Here is a 22,148-nt window from a genome sequence, read left to right on the forward strand (position 1 = left end):
TTTACATTTCACCATTGCTTTACTCCCACTCATTACCTTACATAGCAGTAGTATAGAACCGTGTGTGATTTTTTTGTTATTTAAGTAGAAATAGAAAATAAACTTCTTTGCATGCACAGAACATCAGCGTGAAATTATTTGTGTGTGTTGGAATCAAATTGTTAACCTCTAATTGGGTAAATCCAACTCCAAACTATTTCATTGTAGCTCCTTCAAACAAAGACTGATTTACATGAGGTTTTTCACTTGTTCACTCGAAATATTAACCAAAAAGACGTGATGCTCCTAGAGGCGACAGAGAGAACTGCAGTCAGTTATTTGAGTCATATACCAATGTTTAAGCGACCCCAATTTTCTCTACACCATATTACCTGTCACATTAACATCACATCACATGGAAACAATGTGAAGTGCAGCTTTTCCCTTAATTTATTCCGTGACCAAACAATGCCGCGTGTCTGTGCTCCTGTGTGCACTTGTGTGTGCTTATGCAATTCTGCAGAGTGACCGCAGCTGGCCTTAAGGAATAGTCTGCATTGCTGGAACCACTACTGATAAAGCTGTAGCCCACACAGAGGCCTCATCACACTCCAAGAGAACACCAGAAATACACACACGCACACACTGACACACACATTATAACCTGATCACAGACGTACGTGTGCACACACAATATTAGTGTCCGGCAGCATTACTCACACATTGATGATCAGGAACAAAAAAACAAACGCCAGCATGACTTCACATAAAGCCATTCTTTTAATTGTATGCCTTTATGCTCCCGTTGTATACTGCCTCTGCAGACACACACTTGCACACTTAACAAGTAGATATTTTTTCCGCTACATCATAATTTCAAACCCACCCCTACACAATGCCAAATTTAAGGGAAAATGAAATATTTCTGCTAAATTAGTTATGCTAATTACAGAGCAGCTCTCCGGGGAGATGGTGCGAAATAGCTTTTAATTCTTTTTGCCTGGAAAGAGACGTGGGAGAGAGCCTGGGCACAATGAACGAAGCAATGAAAGAAGCAGACAGTATAAAAGAGGGAAAGAACCAGAGATGGAAAAAAAACATCACATGTGCGGCTACCAGACAAGCCACTTATCAGCTGTGTGGACTCGAGGTCCCTCGGCCGACTGGGAGATCAGCAGTAGGGAAAGTTTTGTCTCTGTCTTTAAGTCCTGCAGCTGTACTAGAAGTCAACAAGGCACAATTTCCAGAAGGGGCACTTTGTTGTACTATACATTACATTAAAGTTACACTGTAACTATCAACTCATTTTGTCAATTATTAATATCTTGTAAATGGATTTTAAATCTGAACATACAGTACTATTTTTTTTCATATTTATCACATCTTAAAATGTTTTTGATCATCAAGCAAATTTCAATAGATCGAATATAACAAAAAACATTAGTTTCCAACTGATGGCTGTATTTAAGAGAGGGAATTTTTTTTTGCTTAAACCTAGATGGCCCGATGTAAAAAAAAAAGTACTTTGGACTTCCTCATTCAGCAAAACAGGTTGAGGCACTTCCTTCCGATTCAGATTACTGGCGGAGACCAGGACAAACCAACTAAAGAAATACTGAACATGCACTGTTTTTTTTTGTTTTACACAATATGTCGTTAAGAGCCACCAAAGATGGGCACTTCCAATGCTTTGGCATTGTTTGTGGTTACATAATTAAATCATCTATGTATAAATAAATGATATACAAACACCAATTCCAATGAAGCGAAGCAAATCAAAATACAGTGGTCCGTCAGTACTTCCCCGTTCACTTATTGCGGATTCACTCTATAGCGGATTTTTATTTGGGTCCATAACTCATACATTGTGGGGTTTACCTCGGGTTGTACCTCGATATGTCGCGGGTTTATTAGAGATTATCCTCCCGGCTCCCCATTTTCAATGGTGAGTACCCCATAAAATTCTTTATTTCGGGCATCTTATTTCTAACAGCTTTCTTTCATTCAATACAATCTATTTAATTTGTAAACAAAATATAGAATATTTGGCAAATTAAGAATCGTGTAACATGATAAATTAAAAAAAAAATTGGTGAGCTATTTTTAGACCAGACCTCAGTTACTCGTACACTGGCACCTACACAGTAATGAAACTACGTTCACACCAACAGCGGGGGAGGCGTTCTGGAACGCTTCCTTCGCTAGAGTTTCATCGCATAGAGGTTTTTGGAACGATGGCGCTCATTCGTGCATTCGCGCACACCGGAGAGGAGGAGGCGTGTCACTTGGTGAACAACTATTGTAGAGCACTTAAGCGAGTCAACAAAAGAGCACCGCCAAGTAGGGATGTCCCGATCCAATCACGTGATCAGAAATCGGGCCTGATCGCGTGGTTGCTGACTCGATCGTAATCTGACGTCTCACGATCAGGACTTGGATAAATATATGAGGTTATTTTTGAATCACTTTTTATTAAATCTGGAGGTGGGTGGTGGCACAGAATGACACTTTATGGCGTCACTTTACTACCGTGACACTATTAATGCCATAGAGCGGCGGGGCTAAACAAGGAAATGGCACTGAGGTATTTGGAAGTAGATGATAATAAGTTATTATCATTTTAATGTGGTAAGCGGAGACGGTGCGACTTGCACTGTGTGCAATGTGAGCATTTCGTGTGGCGCAAACTCCGCAAAGGATATATAGTAGATGCGTTGCTTCACCGCTGCACTTCATTGACTGGCAGCCAAGCAGCCCCTTCGACGTGCTTCGTGCCACCCCGGCGGATCCTGCTGCGGGCGCGCTTCGTTTCCTGCCCGCGAATCCAGCCTAGCCTAGCGCAAATCTGAAGGTTCGTACTAGCGGGGCCGCCAAACCCCGCCTGGGCCAGCAGTCTAGACTGGTGCGAGTCCAGCCCCAAAGTCATGATATGGTAAGATTAAATACATTTTGCTTGCTTGCTTTTCAAAGTTGGCTTGTTTCACACACACACATATATACAATTTTTTTTCTTCCTAAAGTAAAACAACATTAGGTTAGCCCATCAATTTGTGTTAAGTAGTATGTTTTATAATGACTACAGTAGGTTCTCAAAAATAAAACTTGTGAAAAATTAATATACTGGTTAATAATAGCCCTTTGAACAACTCATAGATGTGCCAAAAAAGGGGGTTTAAATGTTTTACTTAGTTAAACCAATGCTCCACTCACCATTTAAAAGGTGTTGGAGTAGTTTTCCATCCATCCATCCATCTATTTTCTTAACCGCTTGTCCTTACAAGGGTCGCGGGGGGCGCTGGAGCCTATCCCAGCTGGCTTCGGGTAGTAGGCAGGATACACCCTGAACTGGTTGCCAGCCAATTGCAGGGCACACAGAGACAAACAACCATCCACACTTACAATCACACCTATGGACAATTTGGAGGATTCAATTGACCCGCCATCCATGTCTTTGGAATGTGGGAGGAAACCGGAGTACCTGGAGAAAACCCACGCAAGCACGGCGAGAACATGCAAACTCCACCCAGGAAGGCCGAAGCCCGGACTCGATCTCGTGTCCTCTGCACTGGCAGGCGGACATGCTAACCAGTCAGCCACGTGCCGCCCTGGAGTAGTTTTGTTTAAATTTTATTATTATTTTTTTAATTATCTTTTATAAAATGCCAAGGTATCGGATCGGGACTCGGAATCGGCCGATCTCAAAATGAGGTGACTTTGACTCTGGTCCAAAGAAGTGTGATCGGGACATCCCTACCGCCAAGTACTTCTCCTTCTTTCCTGGTACAGACGCTCCCCAACTTACGAACGAGTTACGTTCCGAGCGATCGTTCGTAAGGTGAATTTGTTCGTAAGTTGCTTCAGTGCTATATTTTGTATTATAATTTATGTTTAAAGAGAATACGTACAGTACTGTACTACGTATGTTAGAGAGAGAGAGCGAGAGACACACACAGTATGTACATGTACGTAATAAGATAAATAAAATGAAGTTTAACTTACTTTTGGAAGATGTACTCGATGCTTAAGGAGAGGAGGAGGAGGAAGAGGAGGATTTTATATCATGAGAGGTTCTTCGTCGTCGCTGGAATGGGCTTCAAAAGTTACTTCCTCCTCCGTAACTTCAATGTAGGAAGAAGTTGAGGGTCGAGGAGAAGAGGATGAGGGTTGATGAGTATCTTCCTTGGAGGATTTACTAGAAACTGGCCGAAAGAAGCGATCTAACGACGATTGCACAGTTTTCTTCTTTTTTCATCATAAATGATGCGGTAGCACTGTATGGCATCATTCAATTGATTTGCAACCTTTGTGCAACGTTCAATATTTCGGTCTTGCTGCTCGAAGAGTGCGATGGCTTCTTCATGGGGACAGGCGTTTCTTCCTCCTCCTCCTCGACACGTTGCTGAGCCTGGGTGAGCTCTCACAGCGCCAAGCGTCGGTATTAGCGGCGGAAAGAAGCACTACAGTACTCGGAAAAAGGCGCGCAATACAAAATCTAACTTACAGCATCTCTTTCCGAACATTTTTTGACATGCGCGCATGCGCGCAGACATGTTCGTATGTACCGTTGTTCGTAACTCGAATGTTCGTAAGTAGGGGAGCGTCTGTACTATACAGCCGGGGCACTATTTTCTCCACCAGCACCCTTTTTTTTTTTTTGAGATACGTGTTTACTTCCGCTTAATCCTACGGCCGATGGTAGCGTTAAATAACTTTAGCTAATGCATGCTAAACACTATTGCAGCCTCGGTACAGTTCAACAGCAAGTAAATACACTTTCCAGCAGTATGCTACTTTCTTGTTCACCATTCGGTCCCGGCTGGCCATGTTGTTGCCAACAGACAGGACGCTGTGTGTGACATAGCCCTTATTCGAATCCGATTGGCGAGGCGAAGCGCGAAGAAAGTTCAAATTTTTCAGCTTGGGCGAAAAGGCAAAAGTGCGGATTGTTGGTGTGTTGTGTGTTGGTGTGAATGTATCATAAGGCCAATGCTTGTGTCTCATTCTAGCACGTGCACTACAGAAGTACAAAAACAAGTTAATTGTAAGGTAATTACTTCAACAAGATGGATTAATGGCATTTCACTTCATTTCAACTTGACCCAAACGGTCAAGGTCTGTCAAGATAGTGCCTGGCCCATAGACTTCAACAACGATCTAGAAAATTTCTGTGAGCTGTCATAAGATCTTACCAAAAAAAAAAAGCTACAACAAGCTGTGGACCTCCAAAAGCAAAATGGTGAAGAGATGTTCCCATGGACTACGTAAATCGGACACTAGGTATCCCAAGAGTTTGTCAGGTGGAGTCCTATTTCTTTCATTTCATAAGCCAAAAACACAGCTGGAGCAGTGTCTTCAATGTATTAAACAGTGTGGACGGCCTCACTCTTAGCTAAAGGGTAAAGGGTCTGTAAAGTAGCTAGATGTGCTAGGCCAGGGGCAGGCAATCCTGCTCCTAGGGAGCCGAAGTCCTGCATGTTTTAGATGTCTCCCTCCTCCAACACAGGCGATTCAAATAGTCAAGATGATCAAGCTATGGAGAGGCCTGATAATGATCTTCACCTGCGTTGGTGGAGGAAGACATCTAAAACATGCAGGACTGCGGCTCCCTAGTACCAGAGTTACATACCACTGGGTTTGGCTAAAGTCAGTCATAGCGACCGTACGCAAGCACAATCCAGTAACAACACCCACATAATACATCCGATTTACATCGTTCCAATTCTAACTTGCTCCAAAAATTCACACCTCCCGGGGCATAATTTTTGTCATTATACTTACAGTTTTCCTATAATTTAACATTAACTCTTTCACTGCCACTGACGTTTAAAGACGTCAAGTAAAAACCTACGCTTCACTGCCAATGACGTCAAAAGACGTCATCCAATGATTTTTTATTTTTTTTTTTGAAACGGGTAGAGGAAACCCTCCCGCATGTCTGGTCAAAGTTTCAAGTCTGTCTGTTGTGCCTAAGGACTATTTTTGGCCCCTAGAGGGCAGCGATGACTCTCTTTTGACAAGATCGGGTGGGCGTCAGTAGTATAAAAGGCCAGGCGGGGCTAGAGCGTCGAGGAGTAGACGAGAGTTGAGGAGAGACGAAAAATGGCGACCGACGGTAAGAAGCAGACCACGCTTGATAGATTTTTTGGAAAAGGAGAAGCATCAACCAGTGCTAAAGTGCACCATTATGATGACCGCGATGATGATGGTGATAAGGAGGTTGACGCCGAAGCTGCAGCATTGACGCGGCGGCAGCTTCGTTCACGTCCTCAGGCCTCAGAGGCTAGCGGTGCTAGCGCCGGAAAACGTTGTGCACGACCGAGCACTTCTGCACGCGAGGACGTTCAATCCGACGAAGGTGATGATGATGGCGACAATGAGGTTGATGCCGAAGTTGCAGCGTTGACGCGGCGGCAGCTTCGACCGCGTGTTAAGGCCTCGGAGGCTAGCGGTGCTAGCGCCGGAAAACGTGGTGCACGACCGAGCACTTCTCCGCACGAGGACGTTCAATCGGACGACGACGAAGAGTATCCTGAGTCCGATGGATATTCTTCGGAGGAGTGGGTACAGTCTGACCACGGAGAAAGTGATTCGGACAGTATTTCATCCGCAGAAGACGTCGAAGGTAAGCACAAACTTGCTATGAGATACTTTTCTAGCACGCTGCTAGCACCTCGTGTAACGTGAATGTGCATTCATAGATCGTGGATCGTGCTCACAGCGACGTCCCACTGCAAAGACGACAAAGAGAGGTATAAAAAAAGTGTTTTCAATACACCGCAACAACAAAAGAAAACGCTCTTTCGATATTATTGTAATTGTATATATTTCTTTCAGCTGCAGCTCAGAGTGACGCTCCTCAGAGTGAGCAGAATAAAGGTCCATCAACCAGTGGATCCAAGAAAAAACGTAAATATATATATTTATATATATATATTGCATCACACTGATCTAAAATGAATATTATATGATATTGAAATGTATATTTGCAGATCCTCAAAAATCTGGCTGGCATGAAGCAGGCTGGCAGCCAAACTCCTTCCCCTTTACTGTGGAGCCAGGACCAAGAGGTGCCGCAGCAGAGCTGAATTCAACCCGGCCAGTTGACTTCCTGCAGCTCTTCATCACAGACGAACTTCTGCAGCACATTGCTGATCAGACAAACTTATTTGCACGTCAGTCAATGCAAAAACGGGCTGAAAGTCTGCCACACTGCAGGAGTCGTGCTTGGAAGCCAGTGTCTGTGTCTGAGCTCAAAACGTTTTTTGCACTCCAATTCCTTACTGGGTATATAAACAAGCCCAGTATCGAAATGTATTGGACTCAGGACGAAATAGAGACGACACCATTCTTCAGTCGCGCAATGCCTCAAAACCGCTTCCAGCTCATCTGGAGTTTCCTGCACTTCAACGACAACGAGACGGCACACAGTTCAGACGACAAACTATTTAAAATTCGTCCTGTGTTCAATCACGTTGTAAACAAGTTCAAGGAACTGTTTCAACCGGGCAAGAATATTTGTATTGATGAGGGAATGATGAGTTTCCAGGGACGTCTTTCGTTCAAAGTGTACAACCCCCAAAAGCCGGTCAAATATGGGATCAAATCATACATTTTGTGTGACTCCCAAACCGGCTATTGTTTCAATATGCAACCCTATGTTGGCATTAGTTGTTCTCTCCCCAATACAGTGTTCAACTTACTGGATCGTCTGCCAGGAAATGGGTACACACTATTCATGGACAATTTTTATAACTCTATTGCTTTGTGTGAACGTCTCCTGGCAGCGCGCACCAATGTTTGTGGAACGCTGAGGAAGAACAGGGGTGAACCCAGTGAGATAACGTGCCTAACCAACACTGGCCTTGGGGTGGGGGGGAAACTGGTAAGGCACAACACAAATGTTTTAATTGTGGCATGGCAGGACAAACGTTTGTTGAGGATGGTGACAACGTTTCACAAAGATGAAATGCGGACAGTGGAGGTGTGGCGGAAGGCACAAAAAAAAAAAGTGCCTTTCGAAAAACCAATTTGTGTTGTGGACTACAATTCCAAGATGAATGGAGTGGACAAGATGGATCAAAACATCTCGTACCACCCATTCACACGGAAAACGTTGAAGTGGCACAAAAAGTTTGTTGCCTATCTTTTCCAAATATGCATGTTCAATGCTTACATATTGTACAAAAAAAAAAATGGGACGAGTCAACCTTTTTTGGAGTTCATCCAGCAGGTGGTGAGAGGGTGGCTGTTGCCACAAGACCAGGAGGAAGTTGGGATGGAAGAGCATGAGGAAGCCAGACAAAATACTAGGTCACCGTATTTTGATCCTGAAAGCCGACTTGATGGTAACATGGCCAAACACACGCTGGAACACATGCCTGCTACTTCCCGGAAAAAAAAGCCAGCAAGAAGGTGTCGGGTCTGCATGCGAAGGGGCATTCGCAGTGAGACAAGGCTGTGGTGCAAATCTTGCAGTGTCCCCTTGCACGCAGGCGAGTGTTACACTGTTTACCACACAAAAGTAAAATTTATGTAGTTCAAACATCCACACAATTGTAAATAATCACACATGCACTGTTGTACACCTTTGTAAATAGTTTGTCAAATTGTTACTGTTTTCTATGTAAATAAACAGTTTTTTTTGTTATAAAAAAAGACTTTTTCATTGTTGGTGGTACTGTTTTATAGAAGTAAAGCACTATTTAGGTGTTTGTGGCATCATTCATGGACAAAAAGAAGTGTACAATTCACTGAAGTGCATGAAATAACATCGTTTCACAAAAAGCCGTTTTTCTCCACTTTTTGTTTCAAAACAGAATTTCGGTGAACGTTACCATTTTCTATTGTTGATTACTGAAGAACGGAATAAGCTAGAAACAAACTTTTTTTTCTGATGAAAGATGAGAGTCCAATCTTTCATTTGGTAGTATGTGTGTTTCCATAGTCCAAACACAACATTTTCTGTGGACCTTGAAAGATCACTCAAAATGCTTAAATCGGCTGGCAGTGGGGACAACCCGTTTCGGAAAACGTCTGGCAGTGAAAGAGTTAAGTATCAAATTTCTCCCATTCAATGACAGACATTCAACTTTTTCTAAACCCCAACTTTCCACTCGTTCATACATAAAACTTCATATTTGCAGATTTGAGTCCAACTTAAATTTCATATAATAATCATCGGGGATTTTGTGAAAGGCCAATAGGGAAAATTTATTTGATTGATTTGAGTTTGGTCACATTTGGTCACCTGTCAAATTTAACTAAAGAACTAACTAAAGAAACCATTGTAATGTTTGAAAAGTTGCAGGTTTTGATAAAAGTATGTATTTTTTCGCAGAATAATTTAAATAGAATTCATAAGGTTTTGGAAAATAGCTCTTTCAAATACAAAATGTAATGAATGTAATTTCCCTACATTTAGCAAAACTCTCAATTTAAACTAGTGCTCAACTTTTTTGTTATTTTTAGAGGTTTTAAATTTTGTTTACGCTGTCTGTTTTTGTGCCTGGACTATAACCGCACTCAAGCTATACGTGCTTAGGAGGCTCCAAGTATTCTCATAAATTTCAAGACTAATATCCAGCTTTTACTGCAGGGGAATCCATAATACAAAATGCAATACCGGAGGTGATATGTCATAACAAGGGAGTGATGCACTGTGCCTAAACAGCTTCTCTCCAGTGTGACAAATTAAAAGCAGTTGCACTTATCATGTTTAGAACGTATCTCTCAGCCCAAGGAAGGTTTTAATCCTGGAAGGTATGACTTAAGGAAAAGAGTCCCGGTTACTGCGTTTGGAGATGCACATCTGTAATGACAGATAGCAGCAGCAGCAGCAGCAACAGCAGCAGCAAGCAGAAATATGAAATGACTCATAAAAAGTGATTCAAATACCAAATGCCAGCAGTGTCACAATGTAATCATTGAGCTAAAGACACACTGACCCGGTCCTCATGTGTGAGCACAGCTTTAGGAAGCTTTTATAAATCAGGATCATTGCTAGTGTCCACGGAATACAAGCCACACGACAAAACACAAACACTGTAAATTTAAATCTCTTAGCATCTCCAATCCCAGGTACTTGAACAACCAATTCGCACTGCGCAACCTCAAACACAAACAGTTTTATTGCTGGTCCCTCTCCAATATGGGGCCATAAGCAGGGACCAGGTTTATGTCTTTTAATTAGTACACAGTTGCCATAGTAGCATCCAGCTGGAATACAAGCACCCCTTTCACACATAAACAATGGAACCCGTAGAGAAAAAAGAACAGGAGGGGAGCATGATTAGAGAGGAAAAGGGAACATGTGCAACAAAATAATACATCTTATGGAGTTTTATGTATTGCTTTTATTATCAAAATGTGACCTGTGTGAGGGTGTGATAAGTAAGACGTACAACTGCGTATTTTAAAGTGGTGGATTATAACACTCTAGCTGCATGCAAATTTGTATAATGGTCTCACCTGAAATTGGGTGCCGAGGCCCATTCCAGAGCGAGGCATGCCAAGTCCACGGCAGCATAAACCAGCAGAAAGAAAATGGTCACAATACTGGCAATGGTGTTGAGCTTCCCAGAAAACAGCACCAACTACAGCAAATAAACAAAAGAAGAGGGAGAGAAAGAAAATGAGATTGAGATGAAAAAAAAGAGGTACGAATTGAAATTTCAAGTCAAGTTGAAAGTCATAAAAACAATAGCATTTGCAACGTTTTTATAAAACCTGCACCTCACATCTTCTCAAGTTGAAAGAACATTGTAGTGTGAAATGTAACGCTAGGTCATGAAAAGTAAAATTTTTCAATATTGAATGCACAATAATTTTAAAATCAGCGTAGACATAAAACAAAAGGGCAACTAATAAGACAGATAGCAGGATTATCAAAAACATTCTGTATGTAGGTGATATGTATACCCATACAGTGGTACCTCGGAGTTTGAACATAATTCATTCCTGCTAAGTGTTCAAAGTCCGAATTGTTCAAACGCCGAAACTTTTTTCCCATAGGAAATAATGTAAATGCAATCAATCCGTTCCCAAGCTCCAAAAACAGAAAATTCCTATTTTAATTTCTATTTTTGTTTTTTACATTTACAGTACAGTACTGTATTTAAACAATAAAAAATACCTTACCGTTTTTGTTGTGGTGTGATGGCATCAGTGGATGATAAATGCTAGATGTGTAATGCTAGCTTTAGTTCAGTACTGAGTTTGTGTATTTTACATTGGGCATCTTATTAGACTACTAGGCGGTCCCTGTGCGTTAACGTCAGGCACGTTGTTGAACAGCTAAGGGGGGTCCTCGTGCCAGTATTTACCGAAGTAATCGCAATAATCTCCTTCCTAATTTCACTATGGTTCGTAGCACTATGTTTTTCTTTGCTGCCACTGGCACTGTTGTCTTTTTTTGGGGCAATGGCGAAGAAAATTGCTGTGGAAAAATCTTAGTGTGGAGTATGGAGCAACTTCGGGAGTACTCACGATCTGACTGGAAATGAGCAGTGCATTGTCTCACCTACAGCAACGTGAGCATTCGGCATTGCTCGGCTTCACTCGACTACCCGTTTTCAAGGTATGTTCGGCTTAGCTTGCTTTGCTTGGGTGTTCGAACTCCGAAAATGAGTTCAAACTTCGAGGCATTTTTTACTCAGATCTTTGGGTTGAAGTTAACCAGTGTTCTTTATCAACTCACTCACAATTCCACACTTGGGGGACCAGCTCTACGTAGAAGTCTATTGTACATGTTCATCCTTTATCAAATCCTTGTGGTGACATTACCAATGATCTTTTTCTGTAGAACATATGACCCAGAGACCTCGGCAACAAGGCTTTCCAGATGAAACACATTGCATCTTAAGATCAATGCTTACAGTACTTGCTTAATATGCAGAACCTGAATCAGAGTGATGTAACTGTGACATATTCTCAAACGATCAGTACTTTTGAAATAATATCCGCTATCCTCTTTTTAAATCAAAATTCCACCATCACAAGCACCGTCACCTGGGGCAGTTAAGGAAAATGAGAGCTCTGGAATCATCATCTTTATAGAACCTTGATGGAGTATTACATCTATTTGCATTGTGCATCTGCCCTAGTTCTGGTCAGGCTCACAATGAGCAGTAGAAATAAATTATCAAAATATATTACTGCATGAAAAGATTGTTGTTGTTGTTAAGGATAGCTTTTCATCTGACTTCAAATACATAATCAGGGCTGGCAACAACTGATGAAAATAATCATTTATGTACACTATAGTATAGGGTCAAATATATTTGAATTTTATAATAGTGAAAACATTTCAGAAATGCATTTCAATTGTTTTATTTCAAGGACATCAGCTTTAACGGTAAAATCATTTAAATGTTATTGGCTGTGGGTAGTGGAGTGCAAAGGACAATGGATGCTCGCGGCAAGTGCCTAATTTTGATGCCCCTGAAAACTATTGTTGTGGGGACTTTCCAACTTTATGCCTATGAATCCCAGGCAGATTCCCCTTGATATTGATTTGGTATGGACTGCTTTTTTTTTTTAATATAGCACTTTATCTACACCATATAGTGCCAGAAGCACTTTACAATGCCCCACATTCACCAATTCACACACACATTCACAGGGTGCTGCCAGGTCCACTGGGAGCATATCAGGGTTCAGTGCCTTGCTCAAGGACACTTCGGCATGGTCACCAGCGGGTGAGGATCAAACCCACAATCTCACAGATGGGAGACGACCACTCTACCACAGAGCCATGCCGCCCCAAATTCATCATTGATCGTCGACAGGGTGGGGTTGAAGATGCCCCCCCTTCAGGTGGATGCCCAGGGCAACTGCCACATTGGTCTCACCCGGGTCTATTGGCGATGTTATTGTGCGCCCAAACAGGAAGCACGCCATTATTTTAGATGCCAGAGATAAACAAATCAATTTTACTAATCAATTTCTGTATACTATTTATTGTGCTCATGTGAAAACACATATATTTTTAAGTTTTATAAAGTTTAATTATATATTAATTACAATATTTCATTTTCATTGTGTATTTTTTTGTACCTTTCTAGGTGACTCAGCTGGGTGGGAGGGCAACAATCTACTGTAGTGCCCATTTCTGACATGCCATTGGGTGGCCAGCTTGAATTTTTGAAGCGTGTGTGACTATCACTAAGTTGGCAGTCATGGAACTTGTAGATGCTATAGCTACAAGTATAGATAATAAAGAATTTACTATTGGGATTTTTTTAGATAAAAAAAAAAAAAAGCATTTGATAATATAGATCATAGAATACAGGTGCTCGTCAAAATATTTGAATATCCTAATTTTCCTCTTGATAGTACTGTATTACAAGAGGAAAACGAGGGCCACAATACAGTACTATCAAGAGGAAAATAAGGGCCACCAGACCAGAAACAAAGAACTGACAGCAAACATCAATAAACCCTGGGCTTCCAGGACCCACAGGCAATGCCACGGCACATCGAAGCAGTGATTAAGGCAAAGGGAGTCCAACCAACTATTGAAGATTGAGATATCGTTTTGAAAATATCATCCAACCATCTATCTTTTTTTCCATGTAAAAGACTGGGAAGTATGCATGGTGATTTCTACACATTATTCTAATTTTGTGACATCCTGTTTTCATGGGTTTTATGAGCTGGAAGCCCAAATAATGTAAAAATAAACAAATAAATACTTGAAATCACTGAAGGTGTGGGCCCTGAATCTATACTCTATGAAAGTTTGACAAACAACAACAAGCCCAAGATAAAGGAGGAATGGATTTGAATAATAAAATTAAAAACCTAAAATTCGATCTTTATTTTTATTGGATTTAATGATCCCATGAAATTTGTGTATTTTAGCTTTTTTAATAAAGGTTTTGCTCAACATTTTATTATGTTTTGAAATATGTGTCTCTGAATTGCGCTTGGACAAGGACAAATTCAAACTAGGCTGTTTTACATACCCTGCATTATCCTGTGTATTGTGTTATGACTGTCTCTCTTGTAGCCACCATATACCATTACATAAAAGAAAAATAGGTGCTTAGCTCTTCACAATCCAGTTATGTGTGTGTGTGTGTGTGTGTGTGTGCGTGTGTGTGTGTGTGTGTGTGTGTGTGTGTGTGTAAGAGGCAAGATTACAATCAGACTTATGTCATCGGTGAATTATTGGAATGATGGTGGAATAGAGCAAGAAGATGAGAGTCAATGATCTCCGAGGAGCTAATGATTTCCATCTAATTGCTCCCCTTCTACTCACAGGCGGTTGAGATGGGTGAAAAGGACAAGAGCGGGAAAAAGAGAGAAAAAGAAACAAAGAGCACAAGTAATGATAAACCATTCTGCCGCTTCCTCTTTCTTTGAATAATGATGGTTTTGTCAGGCCTCTAAACACCCAACACTTTGCCCTCTGTCTCTCTATCCTCAGACCCTCCTCCTCAATAGTCTCCTCTTCAACCAAAACTGACTTCTTATAACCACTTACAAGACACAGTAGAAAAAAATATTGGCAACTCTGAGATACAGTTATCAACATTATTTATTAATAGGTGAAGGATCTTTTGCAAAATAACTGATATTTTGCTTGGGTGCATTATTTTTGCTATAGACTGAAAGCATTGACATCAACAAAAGAGCTTTTACTTCCAGGAGAAAGATGAGGAGGAGGAGAAGAAGAACAGGGAGAAGGAGAAGGAGAAGGAGAAGAAGGAGAAGAAGAAGAAGTAGAAGAAGAAAAAGAAAAAAAACTCATCAGGACAAAGAATGTGCGATGTATCACTTGATTCTAGAAGATTCTACCTTTGACCACAATGCAACGCAGAATTCTAGTTAAGTTAAGCCATTTTAAAAGAAAAAGAAAAACTTGTCCGTCGTTTAAAAGGTGAACTCCTTTGCTGCTGTCAACACAGGGTGTATTTGGAAATTCACTCCAATGCACTCATACCACTCTGAGAGTGTGTGTGTTCGGAGAGAAAGATCATGCTTCCTTCCCACTAACTTCTAATAATAATGCATGACGCTTTACAATGGAATGGATACATTATTCATGCACTCAAACATTCCCACTGTGGTGGCGGTAAGCTACTTCAGTAGCCACAGCTGCCGTGGGGCAGGTTGACGGAAGCGTGGCTGCCAGTGTGCGCCTACGACGGCCCCTCACAGCGCCACCAAACAGCCGCACCTTCCATACACCAGTGTCCATGACCTACAGATTAAGCATCTATTATTTAGTACATCAATGGTTCATTTCTTCTTCGAAATATTGCTAATGGTTTTGTATCTTCGCTCAGTTTCTCAACTGTGAATTTTTTATCCATTGAGCGCTCCATGGTCTTTATGTTGGTTACACCTCTAAATAGTATACAAGTCAACTTTATAGTCTTCACAGGTAAAACTTTACTCTGAAACTGACTGTAGACAGACAATTTGAATATCAATATAACAAGACGCACGTTCCTAAATATTTGCTCACGTCAAAATGTGTGTGTTCTAACAAAAAGTTGAGTATCTGGAAATGAAAGCTGAAAAGTTGATCTCTTGTCTCATGTTGTCTTTTGACATCAAATCCAAAAGCCTACAGCAAAAATAAAGGAATTGGCCCTCACTGTTACAATATTACAAAAATGCACAAATTTCCAGTTTCCCATTAAATAATTAATTAGAATGTATGGTTACACAGCAATAGTATTCTTCACTTACTTGTACAAGGAACCAGGAAATAAGCACAGAGACCCAGGGGTTGCCACTGTTGGATGTCTTCTTAGCAGGGGACAACACTTTACCTAAAGGAAGAAAAGCAAAACAATGGGGGGGGGGGAATCATCATGTTTTTTTTTTAAATACTTTGTAAGTTTATAGAAGGTAAAATTTATTATAACTACTGAATGTTATAGTGCATTTTAGGTTCATAAATTGTGCTTTTTATGAGTAGTGTCAAATGCCAATGTCTTTGGACCGACGGACTGATAGATACAGACACACAGATGCAACCCAAAAAGAAAGAAACTCGTGCTCATGAGGTACAGGCCTCAGACAGCCATTAAGTAAAAAAGTGTTCAAATTTGAATATTAACTAATATGTTTGAACTAATATTATAGATCAAAATACTTTTGACTAGCACTTCTGCCTTACAGTTAGAGGATCTGGTTTCAAATATCAGATTGGGTATTTCTGTTTGAAATGTGCATGCTTGCATGGATTTATTACAGCATTCTTAATTCCAAGAACAGGCAGGTTCAATGAGTGGAAGACTGAATTGGCCATATGTGTGAATGTGAATAGTTGTCTGCCAAAATGTGCCCTGTCAATAATTGGTGACCTGGCCAGTCCCTACCCTGCCTCTCACCCAAAGTCAGCTGAGATGGGCTCTCGCTCACCAGGGACCCTGAACTGGACAACCAGGTTGGAAAACGGTTGGAGTCCTTATTTTTAATTTCTAAATGGCAAATGTCATATTTTTGGGAAATTTCTTCAAATAAAACTAACAAATCTACATTTCAAATATTTTTTAAATACAATATACATTGTGGTGGTGTATAGAGTGGCGGCCGTGGCTCAGGGTGTAGAGATGGTCGTTCAGTAACCAGAAGGTCAGCTGTTCGATCCCCGCTCTGCCCGAGTCATGTGTCGTTGTGTCCTTGGGCAAGTCACTTCACACACATTGCCTTCAGTGCTAATCACACTGGTGTATGGAAAGTGTGAATGTTTGGTGGTGGTCAGTGCGGCCGTAGGCGCACACTGGCAGCCACGCTTCTGTCAGCCTGCCCCAGGGCAACTGTGGCTACTTAAATAGCTTACCGCCACCACAGTGTGAATGTGTGAATGCATGAATAATGTATCCTTTCCATTGTAAAGCGTATTTTAGTGTCTAGAAAAGCGCTATATAAATCTGATGCATTATTATTATTATTATTAATATCACAAAAATATCATCATCTTCCAAACACAGTAAGTTTTGACCAAACTGTAAAAGCAAAAATAAATACATCAAAATGTTCCTTTCCTACATTCTGCTTCTGAAATGGACTGCAGAAAAAACTGTGTAAGTGTTTGGCTGACATGCACATTCTACAGATGGTTAGTTTCAAGAGTCAAATTAATATAGAACAAAATATATATTACCAGAAAAGTATGAATCTGCATGCTTTATGTCAGTACATTGAATGTTATTAATTGATCTATTCTTAAATGGCAGGTGCCTCCATTAATTACTTTTTGCATAGAGCAGAAAAATAAATAAAAATCATAAAATGTGATGTCTTATAAAATACGAGTAATTTCCGACTGAATGTACTGTATAACCATAAAGAAAATGCGTACCAAACAAGTCATCTCTGGCCAATGCATAGAGGATGCGTGACGCTCCAATGAGATTGCTCATGGCTGCCGAAAGTGTGGAGGAGTAAACTCCAATGGTGACAAAGGGGTTCCAGACATTGACGTCTCGCAGAAAGCTGTAATCCTTTTGAAGCAGCACCCTGGTTGGAAAACAAATAGCAATCAACTATCTGTACATCACCAAGAACCTTTGATTTCACATTTTTATTTGCACATTTGCCACACTTAAATACACACTTTTTTCTATCTGTTCTGCTTAGCTTCATGATGATGCAGAATGGTGAATCTGTATGCCTTTTTATGCTGACAGTATTTCTGTGAAACAGGAGACTTTGAAATACTCTTGCGGCGGCTGTTTATTTTGTGATATTTATTGGGAATGCAGGAAACTTAATTGTTTAAGATCTTGAAATTTATTTCAATATCTGAAGACAACCCAAGTTAGTGGTTCTTAATCTGGGTTCGATCGAACCCCGGGGGTTCAGTGAGCCTGTCTCAAGAGATATGCCCTACTTGGCCATCATTGGCTGCAGGTGGTCACGCTACATTGCTTGGCCCATCTGTGCTGCAGGGGATTTGGGGCACTCTGTAGTTGACTTGTGGCTGCATCGTGTGATTTCTTATTATTGTAATCCCTTCATACTTTGTTGAGTAAAAAGAAAAAGAAAAGAAAATGGTCGGTCAAATATTTGCAATATGAATTCACATGGATAATGTAATGTAGTTGCGTGATGGGAGTCAGTTTCCAAACTACATGACTTGCAATTCTATTGATTGATTTGATTGAGCAATTTTAGCCCAGTATAAAGGAAAAGTGATGCATGGGGATGGGGAATACAAGAACACACTTTTTGAATTCAAGATCAAGAGAGCCAGATTTGATGAAAAGGTGACTCCCCCTATTCATTTTGTTCACCTGTAAACCCTATACCTATGTCTTGAATTTGGAAAAAATATATACTAGGGGTCACCAAATGGTGGACCGCAGTCTAGATCCGGACCCGAAACCCTTTTATCCAGAATATATTCAGTTTTACCGATAGACCATTTTTGAATAGGCATGCGAGAGAGCAGCTATGCTGGAGCCGGGGTCATTTGACAGAGCCCGGGTCCAGTAAGCTCACATAACTTTTTTTTGTTTTTTGGGGTACACACATTCTCACGACAAAAGTGATAAAGTATGACATTGTCAAAAGTCAGAAAAGTAGACACTGGAAAGTGAAAGGGCTGAAGCGTATGATTTAATTTTACTGGCATCGAGCGCTACGAGCCCCGTTTATCTGCCTATGAGTGCTCACTACGCGTGAAGTAGATTTTGGGCGCAACACAAAAATCCTTTTACTGACTCCAGAACGGTCAGGGAATGTTTGGAAGCAATGGCAGACACGCTATCTGAAGAGAAAAAAAAATTCAAATTCCCTTGTCATCCATAACAACAAGAAGAGCAGAGCTGCTCTCGGAGGATGTGTGCACCCCCAGATGGACAGCGCCATCCAAAGTGCCCGGTGTATTGTGTTGGCTGCGGATAAATCAACTGATGTAAGTGACAATTCTCAGCTTTTGATGTATGTCCGATTTTATCACGAGGAGACTAAAACATTTATAGAGAACATCTTGGGTATCACAGCTTTGAAAACACATACGAGAGGAGAGGACATATATTTGGCCACAAAGGAAATGCTGAAATTTAAAGGAAATTATCAGAAAATTGTTGTATTCATAACTAGTGATGGGCACCCTTCCTTGAAAGATTTAACAATTAAATATTTGCACAAAAAAAGAAGAAGAATTGAATAGACTAAAGTTGAATTATTTAAGTAATTGAAGTTTTGTTAATTGACATGTTTACAATTGAATAAAAAAGCAGAAAATGAAATTATTGCGGTTGGGTGTTTTATCAAGAAGGGTTCGTTTAATGTGCATAGGAAACTGGTATGGCTCCAACAAGGTTAAGAATCACTGACACAAGTCTTTCGGATTACCGTACAGGATAAATATCAAAATGCCCCAAAAATATGATACCACAAAGTGGACACATACTTTGTCACAACACTTTATATGTAATTTATAAGATTTCAAGGTCTTCAATCTATAAAAACAATTCAATTTCAACACAGAAACAGAGGGGCAATCCAGCAGTCATTGAAATTCCAAGTTCAATTTATCTTGGATTTGCTTGGCAAAAAAACAAACACACACACACGCGCGCACGCACACAAACGCGCGCGTCTGTGACACATATAAGCTATAAAAATGCTGATTTGCCACATTTGATAATTCGTTTTGTACTTTCTAATGGCAAATGGCACTACGTTTATGTATAATGATATGAGATTTGACTGTATGAGTGATTTTATTTTTTTTGTATCAGTGGATTGGCAGGAGCACTTGTCAACAGTAACAGCAGGACTGGCAGGGGAGAAAATGAGAAGCATACTGTCAATTGCTAATGTATTGAACTGTCTTTCATATAATGGTATGAAACATCCATTTTTTTCAAGGCATGAAAAGAGATTATGAATTCATTATCTTCACATCGAAGATCAAAATCAAGTGGTCTAAAAGGTGGTGTGTCATTTTAAACTCATTTATTGTAGGGGCAAAATGGTTTTCAATGAAAATGTTGAGAGCAAAGTGATTGTTCTGCCAAGGTGCCTAATGATGAGCTCCTGGAAGAGACTCACTCCTGAGAGAGCGACTGTGAGTAAGCGTGCATGTGAGCGACTGTGCTTGCGCGTATTAGCACACAAGATGCTGCACTCAACATGGAGGCAGTGAGATCAGAGATGAAAAAACACAGCAGGGTGTGCATGATTACCGCTGGCTCCCCACCTCCTTCCAATACAACACAGCCAGAGAGCGGAATTACAGTGCCAAGCATTTCTCACTCTCTCCTGATCCCTTTCAATCTCTTGTGGTGTTTCAAAACATGCACTGACACACACACTCACACACAGATTTACCTGTATTCTGACTTTCACCAACAACAATAAAAGAGTTTCTTTTCATCACAGGTCATTTGTTCCGTCCATAAAGGGGCTGCGTAATCAAATGTATGTATGTTTGTGGCACACACTCACAAACACAAGCCATCCATTTCCTTCCAACATGAGCCTCATCAGCATGCTTTCAAAACATGCTCACTGTTGTTGCTCTGACTGATCTTTTTGTCCATCCTTTCTTCATTCATATGTAGAGTTCACAGTTAAAGCAGCGTTCATTCTCTCAGTCTTGTTCTTTCTTGCCTACTTTCTACGGTAATTAAGAGGCTCATCACGTCAACTTTAAGGTCCACTGATTTTAATACTTACCATCATGGCCCTATTAGGTATTGTTCACTCCACTCGAAGAACTAAGCTCACTATTATTATACATGGAGTCCAAGTGGCACACACAAATTTGTAAGTGCATGTTCACACATACACGACAATGTTCTACTGTGGTTGAAAAAATATCAAAATAAATGTACTAACGGAGATTAATTGTGGAAAACTGGAACCTCTAAGACTTGAATTAAGACTTGTGGCATGGCATATCTCCATCTCAAAGTAATTCCATAGTCTTTGTAGAGTTCATTTTAGAAGCTCTTCATGACATCTTAGCAGGAAAAAATACCACTATAAGTATGTGTAATCTAGTAGTTCACATTACTGCTTCAAAGGTTTGAGTTTTGTCACACAAATACATCATAAACAATGTCAAATCAGGGTGCAGTAGTAATACAGATGCTGTTTAACTCATTCGCTGCCATTGACGGCTATAGACGTAAAAAATTCATTTGAATTATTTCTATTTAACATTTTTCCCACTTTTGTTAACAAAAGTATGAAACCTAGATTTTGTTTTATTGTACATTTAGAACAGATATAAAATTTGCAAATAATCGTGAGTTAACTTTCGAAGTCCTGCGGTTAATTGCAATTAATAACATTTAATCGCCTGACACGATTTAAAAAAAAAAAGATTATAAAAAATTAGGGGTGTCAGGCGATTAAATTTTCTTATCGTAATTAATTGCATGACTTCACTAGTTAACTCACGATTAATCACAAATTTTATATCTGTTCTAAATGAACAATTTAAAAAATTCTAGGTTTTCATACTCTTGTTAACAAAAATGTTAAACTAATAGAAATAGTTAAAATTATTTTTTGACATCGATAGCCATCAATGGCAGTGAATGAGTTAATGTGCACTGTCAGGACTCTATGATAAAAATGGTAGCAGGCAAAAAGACCACAGGAATAATTCAGTGTTTAGTCCGGACCAGAGTCCCAACAAAGTGAACACCACTTACGTGTCAGCCATGATAAAGAATTAAGGGTCTGTGTTAATGGCTCACAGGGGTGTGATGTTTGGGTTCAAACTGATGGCCTCATTATTGGTTTATCTGATGTGCATTCGGGGCCAAATAAATCTTGACAAGCTTGAGATTTGCAAACTGGCTATCTAATAAAAGCTTGTAGCATGGGTGACAGTGACGACAAATGCTCTGTTTGGGTGAATGACAAATGAGATGAGAGAGGGATGAAGCTGGAGTTGCAGTACATAGTAGGTGACGATAGTACAATGCCATTTGTATGGTTGCTGCAGTATGTTTCATCATTTTGTGTAAATTCATTACCAATGGTATTACTTATGACTGTGAGGGCCTGGGTAGTAATTATTGATCCTAACATCGGTATGAAATGAGCACTGACATCCAAATAAAGAGGGGAACTAAGGCACGGGAGAAAGAGTGATAGATTAAAGGAGCTTGCTTAGGGTAGAGAGGAAATAAAGCAAAAGGACTCAAAGGGCGCGACAGAGATTGCACTCCTGATTGTTCTCA

General features: G+C 40.4%; 1 protein-coding gene across 3 annotated transcripts in view; it reads right to left on the minus strand.

Annotated features, from left to right (window-relative positions):
* Positions 1 to 22,148, minus strand: part of LOC144052377 (solute carrier family 12 member 9) — a 62,084-nt gene that overhangs the window by 14,236 nt on the left and 25,700 nt on the right. For all 3 annotated transcript variants that reach the window (XR_013294210.1, XM_077566374.1, XM_077566375.1), the window contains exons 7-9: positions 17,300 to 17,457; positions 15,679 to 15,761; positions 10,447 to 10,571 (exon numbers count right to left, since the gene is read on the minus strand). Coding sequence is in view for 2 of the 3 variants with exons in the window: in XM_077566374.1 (XP_077422500.1) it covers positions 10,447 to 10,571; positions 15,679 to 15,761; positions 17,300 to 17,457 (366 nt within the window). In the remaining variant the exon portion in view is untranslated. The remainder of the gene's footprint in view (positions 1 to 10,446; positions 10,572 to 15,678; positions 15,762 to 17,299; positions 17,458 to 22,148) is intronic.

This window comes from Vanacampus margaritifer, chromosome 5 (assembly GCF_051991255.1).
Source record: "Vanacampus margaritifer isolate UIUO_Vmar chromosome 5, RoL_Vmar_1.0, whole genome shotgun sequence".
NCBI lineage: Eukaryota > Metazoa > Chordata > Actinopteri > Syngnathiformes > Syngnathidae > Vanacampus > Vanacampus margaritifer.